Here is a 26230-nt window from a genome sequence, read left to right as displayed (position 1 = left end):
CCATGCTCCACCCCTTTTTAACATCCTTTCCATTTGATCTCCTTACCCAATCTGGGCTGTTTCTTCAGCACGGCCTTAGACTCCAAAAATGTATCGCTTCCACTTCCAGATTAAATCAGTTGAACATCCAGACTCTCTCCATTGCTATTTTATGTTCCATTTCGCCAAAAGACTTCTCTGCTCTGTTCCTTGGCGGGCTGGATAGGAAAGCGGGTGACATGCAGCAGCAGTAGGGTTTGTGCGATTTAGAAGGGGTTAAGAAATGTTTTCTGATACGAAGGCCTTTGTAGATCCATGAAGGCGACCCTAGATCAGGATTGCAGAAAGGAAGTCTATTGTCAAAAGGATTGTCCATATTAAGACGTTGACGACAGCAACAGGTAATTAATAAAATATAGTGTTTAACCGTGTGATTTACTCTAGATGTACTCCTACTGCCCAGTTATACTGTGGAGGCTTTTTGACTGTATGTTTGTATGTTTATTTGTATAGCGCGAAAAAACCCAGAGGTATCTAGGCGCTTAAGCTTACGAGATTGGTTTCAGTGCCTCGGTTACAGCATAGGAAGTGTCAAAGTTGTATTACAGGCATTATGGAACGTGCAGAGGTAATACATCATATGCAAAGTGGAAGAGAAAAAGTGCATGGTGATCACATCCATAGAGCTTGACCCCATGTTGCAGGGCGGCAGCAACACCCAGATACAGAGTTAAATCAGAGGGCATATACATGGTGCCTACCCCAAAATGTTGCAGGGCGGCAGCAGCACACAAATGCAAGAGTCCAGCAATAGGCAAATGCATGGTGCCTACCCCATGTTGCACTGCGGCAGCAGCTTACAGATGCAAGATTACAGCAATAGGGAAATACATGGTGCCTAGCCCATGTTGCCAGGTTGCAAATACATGGTTCTTGGAGCGTGATGAAAGCAGCAGATATGAGGCACAATCACGAAATAAGTTAGCAATAGTGCGCAAGCAAGCGTGGTGATGTGAGAGCCCAGTGCAGGAAGGCACTCGGAGGCCATGGAAGGGCCCAGCTGCACTCACGCAGCTGCTTCAGAGACCATCTGGGAGGAGAACAAATGGATGGTAGTCGGGGCCAGTAGTGCGCCTTTGGATGCGGCCTGCTAGCATGCGATAGGCCAGCTAAGTGAAGGGCCTCGGCCAATCACAGCCATCACCTCACCGTCGCCGCCCAAAGTAGTTACCTCGTCTGGGGAGTGTCCAGTTGAAGCTTCGAGGTAACTGCTTGCAGTGGTCCACCTGCAAAACACTAATAAATCGGGTAACTTTTAATACAGTGCATTTCTATTGCTAAAGAAGCATTGCCTGGCTGTGCTAAATGCCCTGAACAGCTCCTAGGCAGCAAGCATCTAGAGATGGAATCCAGAGCATGCCTACATTCACAAATTTTAAAAAGTCTCTGAACCTGTAGGCTTGTCTTTCACCAAGAAATGATCCTAAAACATGACAGACTTCTTAAAAAAAAAACTTTCATTAACTAGCCTTTAAACCACTCCAAATAACGTCTGCCCCCAAAACATGTTCATGTATTTCAAAAGTTATCAAGTATATTTGAGTTAACAGATCTGGCTGTGTTTTTGAGGAAGATCGAACTCATTAGATCGTTGTTGAAACAGTTACCATTTATTTTAAACTGCTATAATTGCCTTTATACATTTTGTTTTGAAAAGTTGGTATCCTCGTTTAGAATCCAAGGTTTTCAAACATGCTCACTTGGCAGAAACGTTTCAAGGGTATTGCCCCGCAGATTATGCCTCAAAGGCTCGAACATCAGGTATAAAGCGTTGTTTAGCTAAACGGAAGTGTACAAACGTCTGTTTCTTAGCATATGGATTTAAGTAGAATGAATAGAGCTTTACTACTTTTTTGCTTTCGGATTTCCCCACCCCACTTTTGTGCTTTATATGGAAATGATAGAAATATTTGATGTGCCCAAGTGTTAATTGTGATTCTCCATTTCAGGTTTTTGATGCATTATTGAATGGTGACCTTTCGGAGTATCCTTCCTTCTTCCAGAATATTACAGGATGCACCAACTACTTTAACTTCTTGCGGTGCCAGGTAAAGTAAGCTTTGTGATGTCACAGCCCTTGAGCATTTACGCAGATTGTTCATACTTTGTACCGTTTACAGTGCTCAAGGTGTGAATCTTGGAATGAAGACAGAGAAAGCACATATTGTAATTCTATTTTCAACGCTGAGGAAATACTTGATTCAAACCATATATATGTTTGTAATAAAAGCAATAACGCTCACGTTTCTTTCCATAGCTACATGAAAGGGGTGCGCATTTCTCATCTTGTAAAACTGTTATTTTCTATTATGAAACATGATCCTGCTTGGATTCGTGGAATGCATAATATCCCAGGCAGGATCTGCATTCCTTTCCTCGTGCATCACAAGTCCAAGAACACTGGGGGGTTTAAAGCGCACACTTGGTGGCAAGAATAGGCCTTCTTCATATCTTTCCCTCTACTCTTCTTTTCACGGTAATAGACACTTGAGTTGCAGCTGCTCCCACTGTTCTCTGTTGACCAATTCATCTAATTGAAGCTTGGCAGCAGCCCGAGCCATTGCACTTTGTCTGGGAATACAAGTGTGCAATGTCTTATCCAGAGCACTTTAAGCCTTTCCCTTCTATGCTTGGCACTTTTCACATGGGCGTTCTCACTTCATTTATTCTTCCAGAGTCTGTTTCTTAATTCCTCCAGTTATTTGAGTTTTTCTTTGGCTGGCAAAACATTGTGTACATATGGCTTAAAAGCATTTCTACACATCATACAGTCGGATCTCAGTGGATTTCATTCCTTCAAGACAGGATTAATGGTTCACCCCAATGGTGCTGCTCAGCATGTCTTTGTTCCATAAAGCGGCACGAAAAAGCCAAGCCAACAAGTACATTATTTGTGTTTTTCTGTTCTGTTTCATAAAATCTAAAACTACTATTTTCCATTTCATATAGCCAGGCAATTCATGCATATCTTTGGGGAGCCAAACTATGACCTAGTCCATGAAAACGCAGCAGAACGAAATCTCTTCTCTACAAACTTTAGAGACACTGCGTTCTACTTGACTAACAACAAAGATGCTCATATGCCTATTCGTTGTTTTTCAACACACGTAATACATGTATGCACCAATTCAGCACTGAAACCTGCTTGGTTCTTGGTCCGCTTCTCGGCTACCTCTGTAATGCCTTGTTTACCTCTTCTCATTATACACCACTTCAGCATCATGTGTGCTGTGTGATGTTGACCAACACTCCCAGGGTCGATTTTTCAAGTCGGTTTGATATTCAGTCATGGGAAATTGTGGTGCAATTGAATTACAGGATTTATATAGCTTGCCCCCGTGGAGTTTACCGACTATTAACAATGCTAAAGTTGGTGAGTAGAATTCTTTTTAATGAGAACCATAAATACAACTAATTTGTTTACCGGGTCCCTTGCTTACCAGTCACCTTTCTTGTTGGGCCAATCATATGTATTATTGTCTATTAAATTGTAACATACTACTACCAATTTTTATAAAAAATATCAATTTATTATATTGTAAAAAACATCAATAAAAAAATTATATATCATATTTCAGACTACATTCTAAAAATCTTAACTTAGACAAAATCGTCCCATACACAATCTGTTATCTAGTACATTGGTTCTTTGACACTTAATTTATATATAGAATAAGTTTTAATTCAAGATTTATTGTCAACACCTGTTTGCATTAACAGGAAAACACAATAGTCTTAACGGCTTCTGATCATCCGTACAACTGTCACTCATTCAGTCCATCATTCAACAATCACAACACACCCGACATTTTTCTTTCATTGTTACTTAACACAGTTGACTAGGAAATTCTTCAGGGGTATGTACTATAACAGTTTGCTATGCATACGCCATTCTGGTGGTCTTAACCTCTTTGGTCAATGATCTTAAATTTCACTCCCTTCTATCTTCTGGGCCAGAACACAGTGCATCAGATATGGTTTTATTAATCAACCACACTTTTTGTAGTTTTGTTAGCACAAAACAACTGTTTTATTCACAGCAGAAGAGGACAATTTCTTCGGAACCTTCTTCCATTCATTAATCATTGACATATCTCACTTTTACTGGAGCAGGTTTCGCATTAACAATTTAGAGTGTTTATTCTCTTTCAGCCTTGTATTAAAGATTGTGTAGATTTACATCGCTACCATCTCAGCCTTACTAATTGTGGGTCTATTAAAACTAGCAGAATCAATACTTCATTCTATACCTTTTCCAATAATATTTTTTGGCTTTTCTATCTTCTTCGGCCTTCTTACTGTCTGTTCATATCTAGGGTCAGATGATGTGAATTGTTTTATCACACTCTTCGCACGCCTCCAAAGCCAATTCTAATAAACATCTACAGTGTATTTTCTTGGTAAGATAATAGAATAAGCCCAGAAACTTGAAAAAGGATGAGGGTAAGGAGACTAATGAGTAAAAATAACAGGATCACTGTAGTTTTCTGTATACCTTTGTTTGTCCAAAAACCCAGAAGAGGGTATTTTTGGGATCAAAGGAAGATCGGGACCCGCGAAAAGTACTTGGCTGCATTCTAACCTTTGGGTAAGCCAACAGAATAAGAACAGGAAGGGGGGGTGGTGAAGGAGAGCTAAGAGTCGGGAAGGAAAAAATAGGATCATGACAGTACCCGGTATACCTATGTTTATCCACCCTGTAGAGTGAAAAAAGGAAAAGAAATTATGAAAAGAGAGGCTTGGGGACTAAAGAAAGACCGGGTATTCCATATGTCCTGAACCTTGATGTGGAGTCCGGTTGTCCAGAGTGGCTAGAAAATCTGAACCTGGGCGTTGAAGATCAGGCATACAGGTGAGAAAACTAGGATATTGATCCAAATATTCTCATAACAAATGGAGGTAGAAATTAAGAGTTAAGCACTTCTGGCCGTCTGCTATTCTTTAGAATTGGCTGTGCAGGCGTGCGAAGAGTGTGATAACACAATTCACATCATCTGAACCTAGGTATGAACGGACCGTAAGAAGGCCGAAGAAGATGGTTTTAATAGACCCACAATTAATACGCCTGAGATGGTAGATATATAAATCTACAAAATCTTTAATTCATGACTGAAAGAGAATAAAAACTCTCTAAATTGTTAATGCAAAATCTGTTACCCAGTAAGAGTGAGATATGTCAATGATGAATCGAAGAAGGTTTAAAAGAAATTGTCCTCTTCCGCTGTGAATAAAATAGTTGTTTTGTGGTAACAAAACTACAAAAAGAGTGGTTGATTAATAAAACCATATCTGATGTACTTGCTTTCCACATATATCCTTCCAGTGATCTGGCCCAGAAGAAAGATAGAATGAGTGAAATTTAAGATCACTGACCAAAGATGTTAAGAAGACCAGAATGGCGTATGCATAGCAAACTGTTATAGTACATATCCCTGAAGAATTTCCTAGTCAACTGTGTAAAGTAACAAGGAAAGAAACGTGGGTGTGTTGTGATTGTTGAATGATGGAATGAATGAGTGATAGTTGTACGGATGATCAGAAGGAGTTAAGACTATTGTGTTTTCCTGTCAGTGCAGACAGGTGTTGACAATCTTGAATGAAAACTTATTCTATCTATAAAGTGTCAAAGAACCAATGTACTAGAAAACAGATTGTGTATGGGACAAATTTGACCAACTTTAAAAGTATTTTTAGAATTTAGTCTGAAATATGAAATGTTTTTTATTGATATGTATTTTACAATTGGATAATTGATATTTTTGATAAAAATTGGTGTTATAATTTAATAGACAATAATACATGCGATTGGGCCGACATGAAAGGTGATTGGTAAGCAAGGGACCCGGTAAACAAATTAGTTGTATTGTTGTTTTTCAAAGAGGGCTGTTTAAAGTGGTCCAAATAAAAATCTCCTCAAGTCTCCTAGAGGTTTGTGAGTAATGAGAAACGCATGCATTGACAAGGAAAGGCTTGATAGGTTTACTAAATAGCTAAATATTTGGGCTCAGAAGCCAAGTGCAAACCTATTGCACCTGACCTCTGGAAGTGAGGATAGTGGGCATGGGGGTGAGCCTAATATTGAAGGAGCAGAGTGCGCAGACTGGTGTGGACTCAGATGTTATAGCAACATCGAGGGCATTTTCGTTATAGGTGAATTTGCGTACTAAAGATTGGATTCTGTGCCATGTTTGGATCCACCCGAGACTGCCATGTCAGCCGAAGGAACATCATTTTCATTATGGAATTGTAGCATTGTGGTGATTTTTGGTGAGTTTGGCTACTAATGGTAAAATGTGTATTAGTTAAACACTTGTTGGGTTCAAGCAAAGTGCTTTCCAGTATTTGTGTGAGAGGAGTGAAAGGAAGTTGTGATCTTTGTATTCTCATGATAAGAATGAGAAGTGGCATGCTTATTGGCAGTAGGGGGGTCAATATTGGAGTGCATGTTGATTACTATAAATATAACCTTTTGACTTACAGAAGCTGGTAGTTAAAGCACCCATTTAATTTAACAGTAATATGGGTGTTATATTTCATAATTGTCACAGTGACTTCAGTTTTGTCTGCCAGAAAGGCTAAAATGTTGTTCCACAGGCTCTGGGAATGGATTGGCTATTTCCCTGTTCAGATAGATTAGTCCTCATCACCTCAAGGGGATAGCTTGACTTATGCACCTCGGGGTCACTACACCCACAACTCTCATTATTGAAACCGCTCCCACTGGGAGGCCATGCACGTCTGGCTCTCGAAAGATCAGGCTTCACCTCCTCTCTACTTCCATTTTCCATGGCCCTGTCTCTTCCTTCAGTTGGCTTGACAGACCCAGATTTATTTCCCTGGGTATTATCAGGAATGATGAGAACTGCAATTGGAAATCATGCCCCATACTTCTGTTAACCTAGATGCAAAATGTAGATACTTAATTTACCCTGTTAACATAACACTTTTGGTGACATTCACTGCTCCAGTCACTTTTTTTCTAATACTGGTTTGGTGATCCCAGGGGCTGCTTCTTGGCTCCGGGCTCAGTTGCATTCTGGTTACTGTGTGTGTGTGTCAGTGTGTGTGTGTGTGTGTGTGTGTGTGTGTATAACCTCTCATTCAGGCTGCATCTGGTGTCAGGCTTCTAGACTGGTTCGTCCCACTAGCCACAGGGGTCAAAGCAATCGTTGCAAGTGAGGACAGACTTCACTGCGTCTTATCTGTGGGCAATGCTTATAGTCCTCCGCAGCAGTATTCATTTCTTCACCACAATGCTCCTCTTTGCGTTCTTGGCTCCAGTTGACAATCTCGGGAATGGCTACAGGACTCTTCCTCCATCTGTCCCAAATTTAGACTGTTCTGCCTCTGCCCACCAATGGTAAGGATCTGCACTATTCAAACTCGCACTGGCTGTTCAGTCATGGACAGACTGTTGCCCCATATGTGCGCAGCAACAGACATCCCCTGGCTGGAATGTGGATTGAGAGAAGACAGACCCATTCCCCATATCCAGCCAAGATGCACACGCCTCCACTTTGCCCGGGAACGCCAGGCTGCAGCCTGTGAAGGTACATACTTTCTATACCTCAGGATACTATGAATGGAGCTTCTCTCTGATGCTTGGCACACAGACACTTGGAGATGGTTGCTTTCAGCCTAATATCAATGTCAGGAAAGCACTCATTTTATGAATCCAGCTTTGGTTTTGATGATCCTTTGGTGACTTTTGTGATCCATTGAATAACCTGATGGGTGAGTCGAGTAGAATTATTCTGGTGCCTTGGAGGACTCTACTCATGGTCCTCATTGCAGACAGTCTTGAGTTAAACTATGCGGTACTGTGAGCATGACCATTGAGAACATTTCTTCAGTTTCTTAACTTCATAGCTCTCAATGCATCCGGAAGGCACTCAACTTTCAGCATTTCTGCGCCTATCCTACGGTGTGATGAGGCTTTATGGGGCTGTAGCCTCAATGATCATGCAAACATGCTCGTTGGTGCATTCAGCTTCTTGGAGCTCTTGAGCAGTAGCTTCACAAATATGCCTTGACAAGAAATCAACATGCCAGAATTCTGCTGCAAAGTCAAATCTTTGAAGCTGCAGTAGCCACTTCTCAAATTGGTGGCGTGACCCTTGAAGTAGTGGCTTGGGGTCTTTGAACACTGTAAAGTGATTTCCATAAGTATTAGATAGATAGAAATGCTGAATACCTAAAGGAGTGCTATTCCTTCCTTTTCGATCTGAGAGTACCTTTGCTCGTTGAGTTTGAAAGTGCAGCGAGCATAACATCTGTGGCCCACAAAGGGCCAGGCTAGTATGGGGTACATGCTTGTCCCTTAAGGGTAAGCCTAGAACTAACAATATATGCCCTTCCTGGGCAACCTCCTAGAGAAACTGGCTATCTCTCAGCTGACCCTACGCACTGAATCTATTGGTTGTTTCCACAACCATAAAATCTGGCTTTAGAGCATCCAGAGGCACGGAAACTGCTCTTCTGAACACCTGCTCTCAAATGTTGACACTAACATCCCATCTATCCTCGTTCTCCTTGACCTCTCCTCCACCTTAGACACGGTCAACCACAACATCCTGATCGCACGTCTCCGTGACACCTTGGGAATCACAGGTCAGGCTCTGGCTTGGTTAACCACCTTCCTCTCCGACCGCCCATCCCAGGTGGAACTCAGAGCCTTTCACTCTATCACTCTCTCAACCTGTGGCGTTCCTCCGGGATATAACCTATCCCCCTAGTTCTTAAACATATATATTACTGCCCTGGCACGGGTGATTGACACCTTCACCTCAATCTTCTAATGCTATGCGGATGACACTCCACTATCTTTCAGGCTACCCTCAGCTGCCTCCTCCTCCTCGCTCATATCTGACTGTCTGGTATTCAATCATGGTATGCTGCAATCGATCTCTGCCTCAACACCACTAAGACTGAGATCGTTGTCATTGGGTCACCTGCTCCTGCCTTCCCACTTTCACTCTGGCCGGCCTCCCTTGACCCTGCACCTACCTGAGAAGCTACAAACCTTGGGTCACCCTTGATTCCACACTCTACTTCTCCTCTCACATTTCAGACATCTCTAAAGTCTAACTATCAGCTACACCTCCTCAGAGGTCCTCTACCCTTTCTCACTTTCCCCCAGAGTCTTGCAGTGTCCAAAGCCCTGGGTCTCTCCAGGTTGGACTATTGCGACAGCCTCTTCCTTAACCTCCCTTCTGCCCTGCGCCCACTGCAACTCATCCAGAACAGAACCGCAAGACTTTTCCTTGGCCTCAAGCCCAGGGACCACATCTCTCTGGCGCTGAAATCCCTCCACTGGCTCCCTGTGGCTGCAAGTGTTAGGGAGAATTCTGTTTAGGCTGAATTTCCTAACCTAGTGAGTCCCCCAGCAGCTTTGCTGGATTTTTGGGGTTTATTTTTTTCTCCTGCCAAGAGTGAGACTCTTTCACCCTCACTCTTGGACATGATTTGAGTGTGTTTCGTTGAATCTAGATGTGTTTAATCGGCTATGGGGGCTTTTACTCCATAGGGTTTCATGTGTTTTTGTGATGTGTTACACAGCACCCTCCGTGCAGTAACACAGGGGTGTCATAGTGACCCCCCAGTATAGACTCAATACCGTGGGACTGACTACTGTCTCCCAGGGCATGTAAAGTCACCATTGACTTTACTAGTCTTAAATTCTGAACAGAACCCGTACAAACCATCATATTGTGGATGTACTGGCTGGGGCAATTCGATTGCCCCAGGGTCTGTTAGTCGAGGGGGCACGTCTCCGTCCCCCCTGATCGAGTTTTGGCTGGTGGCAGTGGATACTACTTTTTATATTCAACCGTGAATATTTTCCTCCTATGGGATTTCCCATTGTTTAAGGCTACTATCTTTATTTAATTATTTAAGGTAGCCTCGAACATACCGCTGTTTTATTTAATTAATATTAATTCTCCTGTTGGTATTTTTTGCCAAAACTTGATTCTAAAATGGCGTTTGTGTTCTCTTCTGTGACTCCAACCCAAGTGGAGCCCTTTGTTCGACTTTTTGGCGGGCTTCTCCACAGAAGCCCTCCAAAGTGGTGCCACTATGTCTGGGGTACTTAGGAGGGGTGGAGGGGAATTTAGGCACCCTGGACTGAGTTGTCTAGGCAACTCAAGTCGCACTCCGTCCTGATTGGCCCACTTAGCATGTTTGAGTGACAGCTAGGCTGAGTGAATGGGGGTTTGCTGCATAAAAGCAGGGCTTTGGGGACTGGAACTTCAGAAGTCGCCACAGGACCTAAGAATCCGACGAGGGAGAAGCTGAGCCGACCTGCCACGACACCACGACCGGTGGAGCCCTGCTGGACCGTCTCACCACTTTTCCCAACGACGGAGGAGATCTCCCGCCGGAGAGTCTTCTTCCTTTGACTGGTGGGGCTAACCAGTTTCACCGTCTTTTCGCTTTCCCGACGTATCTCGTGGCCGCCTTGCCTGTGCTAAGCACCCCGGCAACCGGGATACCACGTTTTACTACGATCGCAAGATAAAGATACCACGTTTTACCACGACCGCGAGATAAAGGTACCACCCTACCGGAAAACTCCGCGGCTGGTTTCTGTCCTGGTAGTGCAACGACCTGCATCTTTCCTCCACGTCGAGATCTTCTCTTCCCCTGGATGACGCCGCAACTTGCAACCACTACCAGGAACAACTGCCACCGCTGGAGGATCCTTCCCACTTAAGGTACCGTGTCCCGCCTGGCTTCCCTTGCAACCGACTGTACGGGGTAGATTTAGCCCCCGGCTTTCGAACCTGGGTTAGCCTGGGACACCCTGGCTAAACATTTCTAAGCCTCTCAACTCTTTTCTGAACCCTCTGCAAGACTTTCTAAGCCTAGCGTAACTGTGTGATCTTGGGCGCATTTGTGCTCCGCTCTCTCTAAGAGTGGGCCCAGCCTTTGGACTTTGGCTCACCAGTGACTTTTTGCTCTCTGCCTTGCTAATAGTGTTCCTGAATCGTAGAGTGGTGTAATCCTGCATATTCTGTCTTTTTCCCTCCCTTTTTTACAACCTTAATATAGCGCAATCTAGTTAAGCGCTCACCTCTGTATGAAAATAAGTGGTCTTACTGTGATTTTCTAATAAGGGAAAAAGGGGTGTATATATCATAATAGTAATTGTGTTTAGAATATTTTACAATAAGAGTGCTGGAGTATTTGAACTGTGTGTTTATAAATAAATAATGATATACTTTGATCCCAAAGCTCTGGTCAGTGTTTGCTTGTATTATTGTATCTGAGTGCCTATTGAGTATACTTTGCATACTGCCTAACTCTTCTTGAGGGAAGTCTGACTGCTCAGCCACAGCTACCAGGTAAATCTGGGTGGTACAGACTGCTACCAAGTGGGTTTACTGCTAACACCTGTAGTCTTAAATCTTTTGCAGTGGTCCCTAAGGGAACTGCACAGGTTTCTGCCTAACAGCAAGAATCAAATGAAAGACTCTTTGCATTGTTCACAAGGCTTCCTGGGGCCTGGGTCCCACCTACCTTCAGCGCTGCCTGTTCCTCACAATCCCTGCGCTCATCTACTGCCGACCTTCGGTGAGTGAGACGGTTCTCAAAGAAGAAATTTGGTTGGAGATCCTTATCCTCAGCAGGTGCCCCCCTCTGGAATAGCCTCCCTGCCGCCATATGTCTTGAGCCGGATCTCCTGAAATTCCAGAAACTCCTCAACCTTCCTCTACTCCTCTTCCTTCTGTTTCCCTCTACCTAGCATGCTGCCTGGCCGCCTGGTGTACCTAAGAGTCTCACTTGTTCCCGGCAATCCTGCCAGTCCTCTCTCGCACTTGCCCCCGGATCGTACACCTCACCCACACTCAACACACTGAGAAATTAGCCCTAGAGAGTGGCTCTCTCTGCACTTACTCCAGTCTCAACCGACCAGATGCACTTGACCCTCCCCTCCCTGTGACCCTCTCTCAATCCGCACTCGCCATGCCAGAAGATCGTCGGTCTGTTCTCCTCTACCTTCACCCCTAATTGTACTGTTAAAATTGCAGAATCGCTGTTAGGCCTATTTGCTATACTCCATACTGTTAAATGTTTTTCATGCACTTACTCTGTCTGTGCAGACTATTATCTCAGTTTTTCAAGAGCTCTGTGTATTAGGCACTATATAAATAAACAATACAATACGACGCAACAATACAATACACCAGGGTTAATCACAGTATTTTATTAAATGTAGTATGTTTTTCGTTGTGTTTGTGTGGGTGTGTGTTTTTAAGTTGGAATTGCTTAGCAGGGGCAGCACGGCTACCCCGGGCCGTGGTGGTTGTCTGCCAGCCCTTTGACCAGAACAGATGGGCCCAGGAATCACAAAGAGCCTGGGTGGCATGCGTGGGGCCGCCCGGTTAAAATACAAAAAGGAACAGCTCAGTCTGGGCTGCATGAGGGTGGCTGCCCGGCCGTGCCCCCAGTCTGCCAACGTTGTGACCCTCGAGGTCCGTCCTTCTGGACCGCATGAGCCAGGTGGTGGCCTTGGAGGTGAAGAGCAGTGAGTCTGCAGGCGCGCACGGTGAAGAACGGGATACACAAAGTCCCAGGCTGCTCTGTCAGACAGCCCGGATGAAGAAAAGTCCTGGGCTTCCACAATGCAGCAAGCAACCCAGGTGAAGTCCAGCAGCCCCACGCCTGCATCTCTACGATGTGTTACAGAGGGGTCAGGTCAAGAAGAGCAACAGGCTATGTTGGTGCATGGCAGTGACAACAGCGGCATCCACGTTGTCATGGGGACGTAGCCTGAACTTAAGATGGCGCTGAGTGCAGTGGCCTCCACATGGCACAGGGGACGCCGCCTGCAGGTCAGATGGCATAGCAGAGCCATGGTGGTGGAATGGGCAGCCCCAAAGCAAATGAGCTTCCCAGAATACTTCAAATAAGCTGCAGGTGCCACAGTGAGTGTGAGTGGACCCCCAAGCCTATGGGTCTCAACCTGAAGATGGAAAAAGCTGCGGCAGTGACTGCGGGCAGACATCCACACGCACAGCAAACCTCCTAGTAACAATAATTGGAGTGGGGGCAGGGCGATGAGCGGCACCATGTGGGATATGGGCCTCCTCCCCACCGAAGAAAGAATTGGGGCCAGGTCCCTACAGCCAGCCACAGAAGGGACAGAGCCACCAGAGACGGCCCTAAAGGTACCGTAAAAGGGGTGTTGACTGCAGCAGGCACCTTCATTGTTACATAATATATGTATTATAGGCACTATGTCATTGTTTGTCTTTAAATATATATTAATGTATATATATTTGAGCAATGAATGTTTAGTGTAAATATTAAGTGGGGGATAATGGTATAGAGGGAATGTTAAGTTGGACAGTTAAGTAGATGTAGGACATTGGGAATGTATCGAGAGGACGTACCCTGGCGTGAGGCAGTGGGAGGATGCAGCGGCTGGCCTGAGGCTGCCTAGCAACATGGGACCCCACACAGAGGCCATCCTGTGGCCTCACACTCCATGACGTTGGTACCTGGAATTGGTGAATGTGTCTGCTGTGTCAAACTCACCCTATTGGTCCCAGAGACTCCTTCAAGGAATGGTGGGCTGACGTAGCAGATCCACATTCATTTGGAACTCGCGCCAGGGGACCATTCCAAAGGTGACAGGAAATGTTTTAAAGAGAATAACATTTTTATAAATGACTAGGGGTCCCCATTGGGCTCACTATAAAATCCACTCTGGTATCTGTGTCCATTAGTCACTTAAGTACTCTGGGTGTGGCCCATCTCTTAATAGCAATTTTATTATGTACAAGTGCAGTGCCCCTCCCTATCCAGCTGGTCTGTGGTGGTGGTTCCCATGGGGACTGTCCCTGGTCTGGGGTGAGGGAGGTGTACACCCTTACCCAGACCTGTGCCGGAAATCAGGGGCTACAATACTCCACTGTATGTGGTTTGGCAGCAACATTGCGGTGTGCCAGTACAGCAACTAGGCAACAGGGGCTGGCATCAAGTACAAGTTTCGTATTCTTATTCATGTTGAAGTATGCCATGGTTATTTTGACGGGGCATCTTCTGTTCTATAGAATGCTTTTGGAGGTTAATCTGTCTATTCCCATGGTACGTTTGCCTTAGTCAGGTCCGTGAGCAGTTCAGTGAGGATGGATAGCTTTTTTTAGTAAACATCCTCAATATTTTGCCATCACCAGGAAGATGCACAGTTTGAGGCTGACATTGGGCAATTGTCCAATTGATAGTCCTTTACTTTCTATGGATGCGGACATTTGCCATTTTGATTTCAAGCCTGCCTTAATGTGAACCCATCTTCGTGGAGAGTTTGGAATGCAGCTCTTAAGTGGTGAAGGTGATCCTCTTCATTGGTTGACTATACCAGAAAATCATCACTTGTGCTGCGGTCACCTTTGATGCCAGCAGGAGTGCTTGTATGGCATTGTGGAACACTTTGGCAGCGATAATATGTCAAACAAAGCCGCTTCTACCTGCAGAGTCCTACCTGCATGGAAAAAGTGGTGCTCGATCTGTGCGTTGTCGAGCTTCAACATGTGATATCCACACTTCAGGTCGAGCTTTGAGATAACTTGGGCACTTCTGGGGTCTGCAGTGATGTCTTCAATTATTGGTGTGTTGTCGTTCTCTCATAGTTTAACACATATCAACACCCTTTTTGTTAATCTCAGCCTTTTCTAGGTTCTCTTGTTCTCCTACCTTGGGACTCCTATTGAATGTGGTGTGGCGCCATAGGCAAACTAGCGCAATTGTGAAGTTCATATGTAATTTGATTGGTTTTCATTTCAAACACCCTACTCCTGAGAACATGGCCTTGTATTCAATGAGCAGGTCCTCCAGTTCCGACTCGTACAACTGGAACGTCAAATTAAAGGTCTGGCAAATTTGCCAATTTGCAGATGAAGAACATGTCATTACCAACCTCGAGAGCAAATACTGAATTATGTTGTGAACTCCATGTAATATGTCCGGCATTAAGACCCTTCTTAAAGGAATTTTCTTCCAATATTCAAAGATGTGCAACTCGGTTGGTTGTAGTTGAGGACTGAGTCAGTTGATAACATTTGTCTACAGGTGTACATTGGCAGACATTTGGGGATTCCACTTTTTGGTGGCAGGCCAATATTGGCACATCTTGGACAGGGTTTCAACTGATTACAGTTCTGACATGTGTAACCTTGTCAAGGAACTCTTGTAGTTTGTGTGTATTCCCTCCCCAGTGTGAGCACATGCAACAGGTGTTTCGGTTTGTCTCTAGGGGTGTTACTTGTAGGCATTGTCAGGGCGGTGATCCTTCTTAGGGGATATTGGCTTGCCTCGCTGGACAATCTGGGTGTGATTGAGGGCCTGTGCTCATTCCAAAGGCGATTTGTCAGTTGCTCTGTCTACGGCCTCTGCACATGAGTCAGCGAGATCATGGTTTGCACCATTTCTAGTATCTTCTGTAGTGATGTGCAAGGCTCACTCAGTATGCCCTTCAATGTGTCACAGAGGCACAGCCTTGTATGAGCTACACATTGATATGGTTATTTTCAACAGTCGGCTCTTGTGATTGGCCGATGCAGCGCAATCTGTCATGGAATGTATAGAAGGATTCACCAGGTCTATGCCGCGCTGGACGCAGGTGGGAACTCTCATAATTTACTTGAGGTTGAAAGTATGCAGATAAAGCAGGTGGTGCTGAATTGGAGTAATCATCTTGGGCAGCATTTGGCAGTGTGAGGAATCTGAGGGCATCCTCACTACTTTCCCCAATATGTCCTTTCCCCAGGTGGCCAGGGGAAAGGCTGGCACTTTCGGATACTGACCCTTAAGGTGGATATGCGAGGTGGGAGGAGTATCTGGGTGGAGACCACCTGGGGAGTGGAGACGAGGCACCCTTCGGTGAAACACTGTATCCCCCATGTCCCTTTCACCAGGAGTCCAATGCACCCCATACCTTTTATGGGCTTTTTTTCAATTTCTCCCATGGTTTTCACAAACATCTTTTCCTTATAAACACAACCCTGGTACTGGGAAGAGGAATGCCTAGTACCAAGATCGTTATGTAATGAATATTGCCTACACCTGAAGCCAAGCAGACGTTATAAAAAAATCCTCAGTGGAACGCTTCCTGGAGAAGCTGGCAGTGAAGCCAGAGAGATGCATGCCCAAAGTGCCGACGAGCTGCAGTCGTTGCAGCGGAAGCTGATCAGGGTAGGAGCATTTGAGGTTTCTGGTAGTCGAGCTGGTCTGCATACTTCCTGGAGTCCGTGAGACTCGCTCTTATACAGCAGAGGCGGCAGAGATCTTGGAGGAGAGGCACGCTGAGCCGGGAGAAGCGACAGCCACAGCAAGCCTGCTGTCGTGCAGAAGAGCACCTGGAGACAGCGTACCCAGCGAATCAGAGAAGCATGAGTGACTCAGGGATGCTGAGGTGTAGACTGCGTGGTGGCTGCCGATCGGCTCACTTCCAAGTGAGTGAGAGACCGTTTGGGCAATATGAATGCCGGTCAAGTCTGAACTCAGTCAAATTACTGAATACTTTGATAATCATAATGACATGAAACTGCTAAGAAAACAGAACTGTAAAAGAGTTGAAAGAAAGGCTAATCTGGAGCCGAGCGAAACCCCAGGGTGAATTACATGAAAATGTGAGTTTAAGCAAGCTTTGTCAAGTGCCGAGAGCAGGTTGTAAGCCTTGCCAAGAGTAAGAGAATGAAAGCAATAAAAAAAGGCACTTATTGAATACCGAATTGAATGAAAACAAGTACTGTTGAAAACTGATCTGAATTAAAGCAGTTTTGTGAACTCCTAAGCTATAAAGGAACTGTGTAAATTGAGAGAACAAGTATTGACAAGAGCCATAGAAAGATATAAATGTGCAACAAGTGAATAGTGGCAATACAAGCAATTGTAAAACATCATGAGGATGTGAAATGGGAATAAGTCAAGTACCACTGTAGAGCTGAAACAGTGGCAACGTGTATACCAGGGGGAAGAGGCAAGACGGGTGCGTTGGTTGCGTGACCTGTAATGGGTGGACCATGTAGTCCGACATCTGCACCTAGACAGAGGGCACCTACTTATGTAAAAGACACTTAAAATACCTGCAAAGAAGCTTGTAATTGAATATAAAATATATTTGGTGTGAACTGAAGTTAAGGAACTGAACCTGGTGAAAGGTAACCAAACCAGAAGAGCTTGGGGAAGGGAAAAACCCTTTCCAAGCTAGGAGCTGGAAGAAGCCCTGAACTTTTTTTGAACACTTCTTGTTTTGACTCCGACATCCCTACACATTGTAAACAAATAGCTGTGAGGGCAAGCTTAGGTTTTGGACACAGAGAGACATTTGCTTTGGACTTCCTGATGCAGGCTCCCTACACATATGAGATTTAAACCTCGGGCGGGGGGGCAGGGGGTTGCGGGTCGAGGGGTGCGACAACTCATCACCTCTTATGTCGTTGCATGGCAGTAACATGAGGCAGTGGTCCCTATAGAGAATCGCACACAGAGACTTGTGGCTGCTAAGTCACTGTCACTTCCTCACTCGCATGGGACCTTTTAGTCTCACGAGCAGTGACTGGATAGATCACCTACCCATGATTTTATGCGTGCATGTGGTTGTGACGAGTGCTCCAACAGGAACCGGTGTAGCCGCAAGGCTTTGTACATAATTGCATTAGTGCTAGTAAAAATACACTATTTGCAAAGATGTTAAACAGGATATGTGTAAGTATGGATAGGTCGACCTGTTGGCATCTTTTCAGCTCATAAGGGAGTACACTTTGAAATATCAAGGTTCATAGACGTGGTCAGTTTAGCGAGCAAACCTCACAACCTAAAAGTTGGTGCGCTGCTTCCTAGGCAGCAATTGCAATGATGTTACAGGTAGGGAGAGTGATTGCACCTCCTCAGAATACGAGTATGAGTTATATTATGGGGCTGCCTGCATTGAGTTTGTGTTCATGTTTTGCAAGGAGTTTGATCTGGCCTTTTTACATTTTAGTTGTGCCTGTCGAAATATTGAATTTGTGTCCTCTGTAAGTATGCACTGTGGACGAAAAGGCTATGGTTGTTGCAGATTTGTTTCAAAGGTTCCTGTGTACTTTGATTTCTTTTGTCCTCTGTTTGGAGCTCAGAATTTGTGACCTCATCTTGAACATGGGGAGAAACTGCACTTCACAAGTCCAAATTCTTTCCAGGCTCATAAATTGAGTACTATTAAATTTGGTAATAATTAAACTTTTTTACTGTACTTAGAATCTGGATGAATCTGACATGAAGTTCTATATAAAAATGTAATCCTTTTTATTGGGTATCGATCGGATGCAATTTGACTTCCAATTGCATCAGTATTTCAGAGGACATTGATGTGTTTCGTGAATGAAGAGCGTTCTTACTATGTTGAACCTACTTTGCAAATTAAACTTTTTAAAATTATATTCGCAGTGTATTATAAACTCAAAAAATCTTGCAGAACTTTAAATGTGAATTGTTACTGTCTTTTTTTTTTTTTTTAAAGGAGCCATCTGACCAGCAATATTTTGGCAGCTTGCTGTCGCTCTCAGAAGTGAGGAAGTCGATTCATGTCGGTAACTTAACCTTCAATGATGGCTCAGAGGTGGAGAAGCACTTGATGTCCGATGTGATGAAGACCATCAAGCCCTGGTTAGCTGTCCTGATGGATAATTATAAGGTATGGGGCCACCCACTCATTAACTTGGTGTCTCTTTGGATGATTCAAACCATCATAGAACGTTGTACTTCCTCGTTGTGCTGCTTAAAAACTGGGTACGCAAACTGTAGTGGGGGTTTATACTCACATTTGTGTCTGCTTTTTAACCCGATTCGCTCTCAACATAATACACATGAATGCAATGCATTGTAGGAGAAGGTGTCTCTTGTTTTTAGAAAACATCTTTTCTGTGCCATTAGAAGGATTGGCGCATAGGTTTTCGTATTCAGAGCTGTACTGGAAAAGTTTGATAGAGCCGAGAGAGCAGTAGGAAGATACCTCTTCCCCAGTATCACTGTATCCAATCAGTTTAATTTGAAATGACCTCACTCACACATGTAAACGTACTCCTTCAAAGTACTTCGCTAGATCACACACACTGTACGTTTGTAGTGGGATGGTTACGTTTTCTCTGAGACACTAGGGCCTGTGGTAACCCTGAATCAGAAAATGCTGCATAGGGACGCTATCTAATCTCGTGGCCGGCATCAGTTTAACTGCTCTGCCACGTCTATCCAGAGGGTCTGGTATCACACCCAGCCTCTGTTCTTCCCCCAGTATAGAGATTTCAGAATCACCCACAGCTGTTGGTCAGATTCAGGTGACTGCTGGTGCACATTCTCTAACCCCCATTATGCTACCCACAATGCAGAGGGATATTCGGCTTTTTTAGAGACACAAATGGGTGTCACAGACGCGACGTATAATAGGTAGAACACAGCGTATTACTGCTCTCCTACTAGATGGAGAAGAGTGTGAAAGAAAAGCTGGATCACAAACCGAGTTGCACATTTTGGGTTTCTAGTTATGTGGTATGGGTTAAGACATGACAATCATGGGTTTCCCATCCCAAATAAATTATTCACACTCAACCAGAGCACATTCAGCCTAATTCCTGATCAGTCCTACACTACTCTGACTGGTACCACAGTCTCATGTTCTCTTTCGTCAGTAAGGAGCATAAATGCACTGCTTTTACACTGTGGTGGCCAACCACTTTCCTGACTTCCTTATTCAGGTAAATAGTCCTATAGGCAGGGTACTTTCCCTCCTGTATCCCCGTTTAATTGTACCAGATTTCAGAATATTCAATTTTGGTTTTCTTCATTCCAGAGACAAACGTTAAACACTGCCCCTCTGCCCCCGTTTCAGGCCCGACCATAACAGGAATGACAGTACTTTGACACAATTACCTGTGTTCACCGATTTTCCCGTCAGCTTTCTTCCACGCCTGCTCTGGCCATCTGCCGGTTCACCCCTCTGATGAAATTGTCTCTCTTAGGCACACAGGATCACCGGTAAACGGGCCCCTGAACCTGGCCGCCGAGCAGCAGGAATCTGATGTATAACTGCACCAATCTTTTTGAGGAAAAAGGATCACTCACGACTGGTGAACACTTTATTAGTAGAAAGCAGTGACAGCACAAATCCAATTGCAACACAAGACACCAAATTCTGAGCTTCTCTTTCCCTCGAAGCCTGTTCCCAACAGGATGCATGCTTTTGAATATGTGTTGGTCCTAACAGGTCAAATTTGCATACTAAATTCATCCTGCTAGCAAAGAACAAATCCTCATATCAGCCTTTGACACCGGCTGTGCTCTTTTATCTAAACCAGTGTTATCAGTGGGGTCACCCTCCCTTAACTCGGCTATTCAAGTACCCCACACTCCTTAAAGATTTCCATACGCTTTGAGGCAAGCAAGAGGGTTAGCAATATGACTTCTGCTCGCCTGTACCTCTTTTCTTAAGAAAGCAGGAGCCTAGATTCTGCTTGCATATGCCAAAAGGGACACTCATCGGATACGATGGATGAGAAAGTGAGCATTCCAACAAGCATGTTGAAGGGCTTTCTTTGCAAAGACATACGCAGTACATCCTAAAGTCTCTGCCTCGCATAAGCAAGAAACACTGTTTAAACATGATGGGTTACAAGGCCTAATCACTTTAATACTACAGTGCCTCTCACAGGGATTACATAACATTTTAATTTCCCTATTTTCCTCCACAGGGTTTTATAGTCCAGGGTGCAAAGTTTTAACTCTCCACTAGCCATTGTCTAGTGATAATTTACTCTTGGCGAGTTAGAAAATGGTGCGTTATGTGCATGTGTAGATTTGATGTGGCAAGTCACTTTATAAGGCTAGCTAGTGGCTTTCAACTTGAAATTCTGTATCACGGCTGTATTCCCTGCACTCTCGGCCTAGGGCTAATATGACTGCTCTGTTTTGGGCTTGTTGAAGCTTCCTACCATATTGGGGGAACTATTAGCATGCTCGGCCAGAGTTCTAGGTGGGCTATTACCAACAAACAGGACCTCCTTGTGTTGCACTTGAGCCAATGATGTTTCTCCATTGGAAATGTGCAGTTCTCGACATTCTTTCTACTTCAATGATAGGTTGGAACACGACTCTTATGTTTCTGACTGACAGTAGTTGGGGTGGAGGATGTCTATTAAAATGGAGCAAATAGAGTGGCATAGCTTGGCAGACCTGCAATGTACTCTAAATAGGCGTCTCAAAGGGCAAACCTCAAAACGCTATACTTTCATGGACAAACGTTACAGACATGTAACCTTGTACAGAGACAGGGGTGGGCTCACTAGCTCATTAACGCAAGGTAAAGGATACAGGTTTATCTTACAGATCGTGCTATAGGCATGAAAAGCCATAAGTAAATAGAAATCTTGTGGGTTTAGAGGACTTAGGTGCTTGTTTGGGGGTGAAAGCTACCGGAAACTTCTAAAGTAGCTGATCAACATATATAAAATGTTATGCAAATTGTGTTGCAGATCAGCCATGATGTCCCCGCTCATCTCTATACTTTGACAACTACGTGTTCATTGCAGAGTTAATTCTATAATTGCTCCTGTGGCATCTTGTTGTTTGAGGTTTCGCAGAATGGGCTATAAGGACTAGGGTTGGGTAGAATGCGCATTACAGACACGATAGTCTCAAAGAACTGTTCTAGATTGTATCTAGTTCACAAGCTGACACGACTGCCCTAGTGAACACATCTTTCTCGGCAGGTTTCATGTTTGTGTTAGTTACGTCCATGTAAGGAGCACCTTTTGGCATTTCCCCTTTCTGCCACCTATGAAGTACCTTATTAGTCCGCTTTTATTTTTATTGTAGGAAGATCACTGCCTGCCAAAGTAAAAAATGTCCCTGCTTGTAACTGCACTTGAAACTGCAAGTTCTAAACCGTGTCAATGCTCTTTGTCATCAGTAGCATCTCCCATCTGTTATCAAGGGTTTATCTTGGCACTCACCATCTGAGTTGTACCCCTTGTTATTGGGGATAGTTTTTCATTTGATACCCTTACAACAAGGAGCCACAGCACCCCACCTGCTTCTCCCATCTATGGATTTCTGAACTGCATATATCTTGCTATAGCTCAATCCCAATAAAAAAAAGTAATGAATGGAAAACCTGACATCAACCGTACGTACTGTCAATTCCTCTGGGTAGCTTTCCACTCCTTTGTGGATTGAAAAAGACATTGGCAAATCTGTATTGGTCCACTCCAAAAAGAGCAGTTCAGCCCTAACTGTGCTTCTACATCCCGTATGTGCAGTACCAAATGAATGTGCATGTTTCTACGCTGAAGGCATTGCCTTGTAGGTCAAACTAGATTGCTCCCATTGGTAGCAGGACCAAGACTTACTTGCATATAGTTGGTCTGTAATGGACCTAATATGCTAAATCCGGTTGTAAGAACAAGAAAATATTGAGGCTGAGTACTACAAATGAAATGCACCAATCACGGGTTGAAAAGATTCACAGATCTTTTATTCTGTACAGTTTACAAAGAAACACACAGATAGCTATCTGGCTCTCAACACCCCGCAACGTATACCAGCCTGACAAAAAGAGGTGAGAAAGTGCTGAAACATTTGTGCTTTTATACAATTTCGAGTAATATTGTCCAGCCTCTCTACATGTTAATAATTCATGGTCTAGAGTTTGTGCCTAGTTCACATACAGCTTATACAATAATATGCAAAGGATTACACAGGTTTGCGTTTCCATGAAGGCACAATGGTGGTGTATGTTTTCGGATACCGCGGTAAGCCTTGTTCTACATTTCTGCACAATGCAGTTCGGCCTGAGTATACACTCGAGGTTTGTTCTTCATTGTCCCAATGCTTATACAAGGATGAGTCTTATGTGCACAGGCAATACTTGGATGACAGTTCATATGGAGTGCAAGGTCTCTTTATGTAGTCTACAGTTGGGTCTCGGACAGCCTGATCATTAACAGGACTCCAAGGTCAGGAGACTTGGTTGCAAGCTGAAAACACAGTCCACCATTTTAGAACCGAGAACCGTACGAACAGAAATGAAAATGGTGGATGAATCTTAAAATGGTGGCAAAGTCGATCCAAAATTGGAACTTTGCAACACGGTTTTCCTCATAGAGCGGCTAGGCTTAGGCCATTCTTAATCACAAAGGAGGCACTATACATTTACGGTTTCACACGGTAACCTATGCTTAAGTCCTCATTAGCCTTTATAGCTCTGTTCAAGGTTCTTGGACTATAAGCTAAGCACAAATAGGTTTTACTTTTTTCAAACCCACATTTGTAAACCTTTCCCCGACACCCCATGTCTGTCTTTTCATTGGATAGTAGGCAGGATGAGCTTGCTTTCTCCTGCTTCCATGTGCTACACTTCTTTTATGATTGGTAGTTATTGCTCTCATAAGCTCTACACCTTACAACAGGAATGCTGCTTCTCGTCTCAGAAAGATGCAGTGCATCTCCCCGATATGGCGAGTGATGTCTTAGCGCTACTTTTCTTCAGGGCTCTTGGTGCAACACCGGTTTGCTGTGTTACCAGTATTTGGGCTGTATAGGGGAAACCTCAGGCTATGTTGTGATAATATGCTTGTATGAAAGGATGTGTGGTCTGTCTGCTGCGCACAACCTATCAAAGCCCAGTAGGGGTTAATTAGTCATTTGTAGAGCATATTAATCACAAGTTGTATACATTTGTTTCAAAGAGGAAATTTGATGGGTTGTGCACAGTGGACTGACCACAAATCCTTTCATGTACGCTTCAGAGTCAGACTCGTGAGGGGACCTTGAGTCTGTTTTGGTAGTCCTTGCAGCAGTAGCTTCCCACACTTTAAATTCAACTATTCGATTTAGAATACAGAATCAACAATATAGTGGTATGTGCAGTGGAGTATAGGTCCCTCCCCACAACTCACCCCCACCCCCCAGCCTTGCTAGGTTTGGATTGGCCAGGATAATATGCTTCTATTCTTTGCCAAATCACCACTGCAGTAGTTTCAGAGTGTGTAGGTGTGTCTGTGGTGTGGCATAGTGTCTCTCTGCCAGGGGTATGCAGACCTTAGTCTTCCAGAGGAAAGAAAAAGTGCAAGTGGAAGATAAGGCGATAGGAAAGCATGAAATATATGTTACAAGCACAGGGAGGGATCAAAAGAAATGCTTCCACTCCTCTGTTGTTTGCTGTCCTCTTGTGGGTAATATCCTTCACTTGAGGTGCCACAAAGGCGAATGTGTTTAAAAGGTGTGTACAAATTGCTGCTGACTGCTTCTGATAACTCTGCAATGGCACACCTCTTGTACAGGTTGACAAGGTGACAGAAAATAGGTTCCGGCATTAAATAAACAAGCATTGGCAATGCAAACCGTTTTGGCTTTATTTGCTAGGCACTACTGTAGTGGAAGTGCTATAAACTGTCTGTCAATGGTAACAGCTGCAAAATGGTGCAAGTACCTGGGCATATAACAGCAGTGCCTGGAAAATGCCTAATACTTATACACAAGCCAAAACTGTTGACTTTATCAATGCTTAGTTTGAACAGTACCTCAGTGAGGTACACGCATAGTGCTTATAAATCGAGTGGCTGAAGGTTTAGCCATTTTAATTCACACCAGTAGCGCTTTCACAGCTCTAAGTCATTAACTCTCGGAACAGTACAAAATTTATATGCACAGGGGCATATACAGACTCTCATTGCATTAAATTAATTATACATGTTCAACACCAATTCCTTCTCATAAAGGACAAACTCAATTAATTGTTACAATTTCTTCTTTTATTTTGTAGAAATCAAGGTATATAAAGACAATTTCTGAGGCTTGTGGAATCTGCTTAGATCACATTCTGTGCATAGGCCGACATCTAGTGGAAGCTGCAGAGTATTCCAGTTGTTGTTTTCGAAATTTGAAAAGGGGTGTCGACAGGGCTTGCCACTAATACTATCCCTAGCGTGACGTCCACTGTACCCATGGTCCTTCACGTGCCGTGGTCCCTCAGATTGTTTTTTTCTGCCATTGTAAACGGACGCTAAATCACAGAGTTCTGATTTCGGCATAACGCCATTGATTACTCAAAATAGAGTTAGTTTACTCTTCCTATCCTTTCTACCTTTCGCTCACCGACTATCGATAACATCTGCGACAGCGGTGAAGGGATTGGCCGTCGAATAAGACTTCCATTGACGGATCCTTTCAGCCTTGGAGGGCCGCTTTGGCCCAGACAGTACGGAGAGAGGGGGAGGACATTGGAGAATGTATTTACCCCTTTTCATACATGATCTTCGCCTAGCTGCCATTTCGTTTAACTATGGATAGAACCCCTTTCAAATTCTGCCCAAGTTGCCACAAAACATTCCCCTGTGTCGACAAGCACCTGGTGTGCAACATTTGCCTACAACGGGATCACTTGGAGGAGAGTTGTCGAGCCTGCAGGCTCTTCAAACTTAAGATGTTAAAGGACCGTAAAACTAAGCGCTGGGCCCGCCCCGCCATGCAGGCCCAGGCCGCCATGGTCGTGGATGGAACCTACAGCGATAGCAGCAACGCTGCGTTTTCAGACTGTAAAGGCGACAGGGAAACGTTGGTTTCCCAAGCGCAAACCCCCGACCCAACAGACAGGCCGGCAGCCTTGGTATGGGGATGACCCCCGGCGACATCCGCGCTCACACTGCCCCTACCACTAAACACACAGCCAAGGGCGTACGACCAAGAGCCCACACACAGCGTCTTGGGAGAGGTCCACAGAAACCCTGTCCTCTGGGCGCTCGAGGTCCTGATCGCCACACGACAGGCCCCGACTTTCAAAAGACAGCAGACACTGTGCATAAATCCATTCCCAAAATGTTGCACGTCGATAGACAAGACGTCGGGTCACTCCACAGCCGGGGTTCGACATGCCATGTCGAAAACGGCTAAAAGCTTGAAACAACCGGGAATAGCCCACCTGGTTAAACACATCCCCAAAAGCCTCCTTAAGGGTAAAGAGTCCAAGATACACTCTTCAAAAACCCCTACCCACCAGATGGAAAGGTCTCCTACACCCCACAGGGAAAAGGATTCACATCCTCAGTGAGCAGCATTAAAGAAGGGATAGCCCTCACCTCAGGTCCCAGTCACACCTCAAGGTCAGGTACTTCCATTAGACCCAATGTCCATACCAAGCTCTGCTCCATGGACATGC

General features: G+C 44.4%; 1 protein-coding gene across 1 annotated transcript in view; it reads left to right on the top strand.

The window, feature by feature from the left end:
• The window catches only part of CPVL (carboxypeptidase vitellogenic like), a 1072295-nt gene that overhangs the window by 599709 nt on the left and 446356 nt on the right, over positions 1-26230 (top strand). Inside the window, exons 10-11 of the mRNA XM_069648246.1 lie at positions 1989-2087; positions 18545-18718. Of these exons, the coding sequence (XP_069504347.1) occupies positions 1989-2087; positions 18545-18718 (273 nt within the window). The remainder of the gene's footprint in view (positions 1-1988; positions 2088-18544; positions 18719-26230) is intronic.

This window comes from Ambystoma mexicanum, chromosome 2q (genome assembly GCF_040938575.1).
Source record: "Ambystoma mexicanum isolate Mex_15411 chromosome 2q, UKY_AmexF1_1, whole genome shotgun sequence".
Taxonomy (NCBI): Eukaryota; Metazoa; Chordata; class Amphibia; order Caudata; family Ambystomatidae; genus Ambystoma; species Ambystoma mexicanum.
This window is presented reverse-complemented; position numbering and strand designations above follow the sequence as displayed.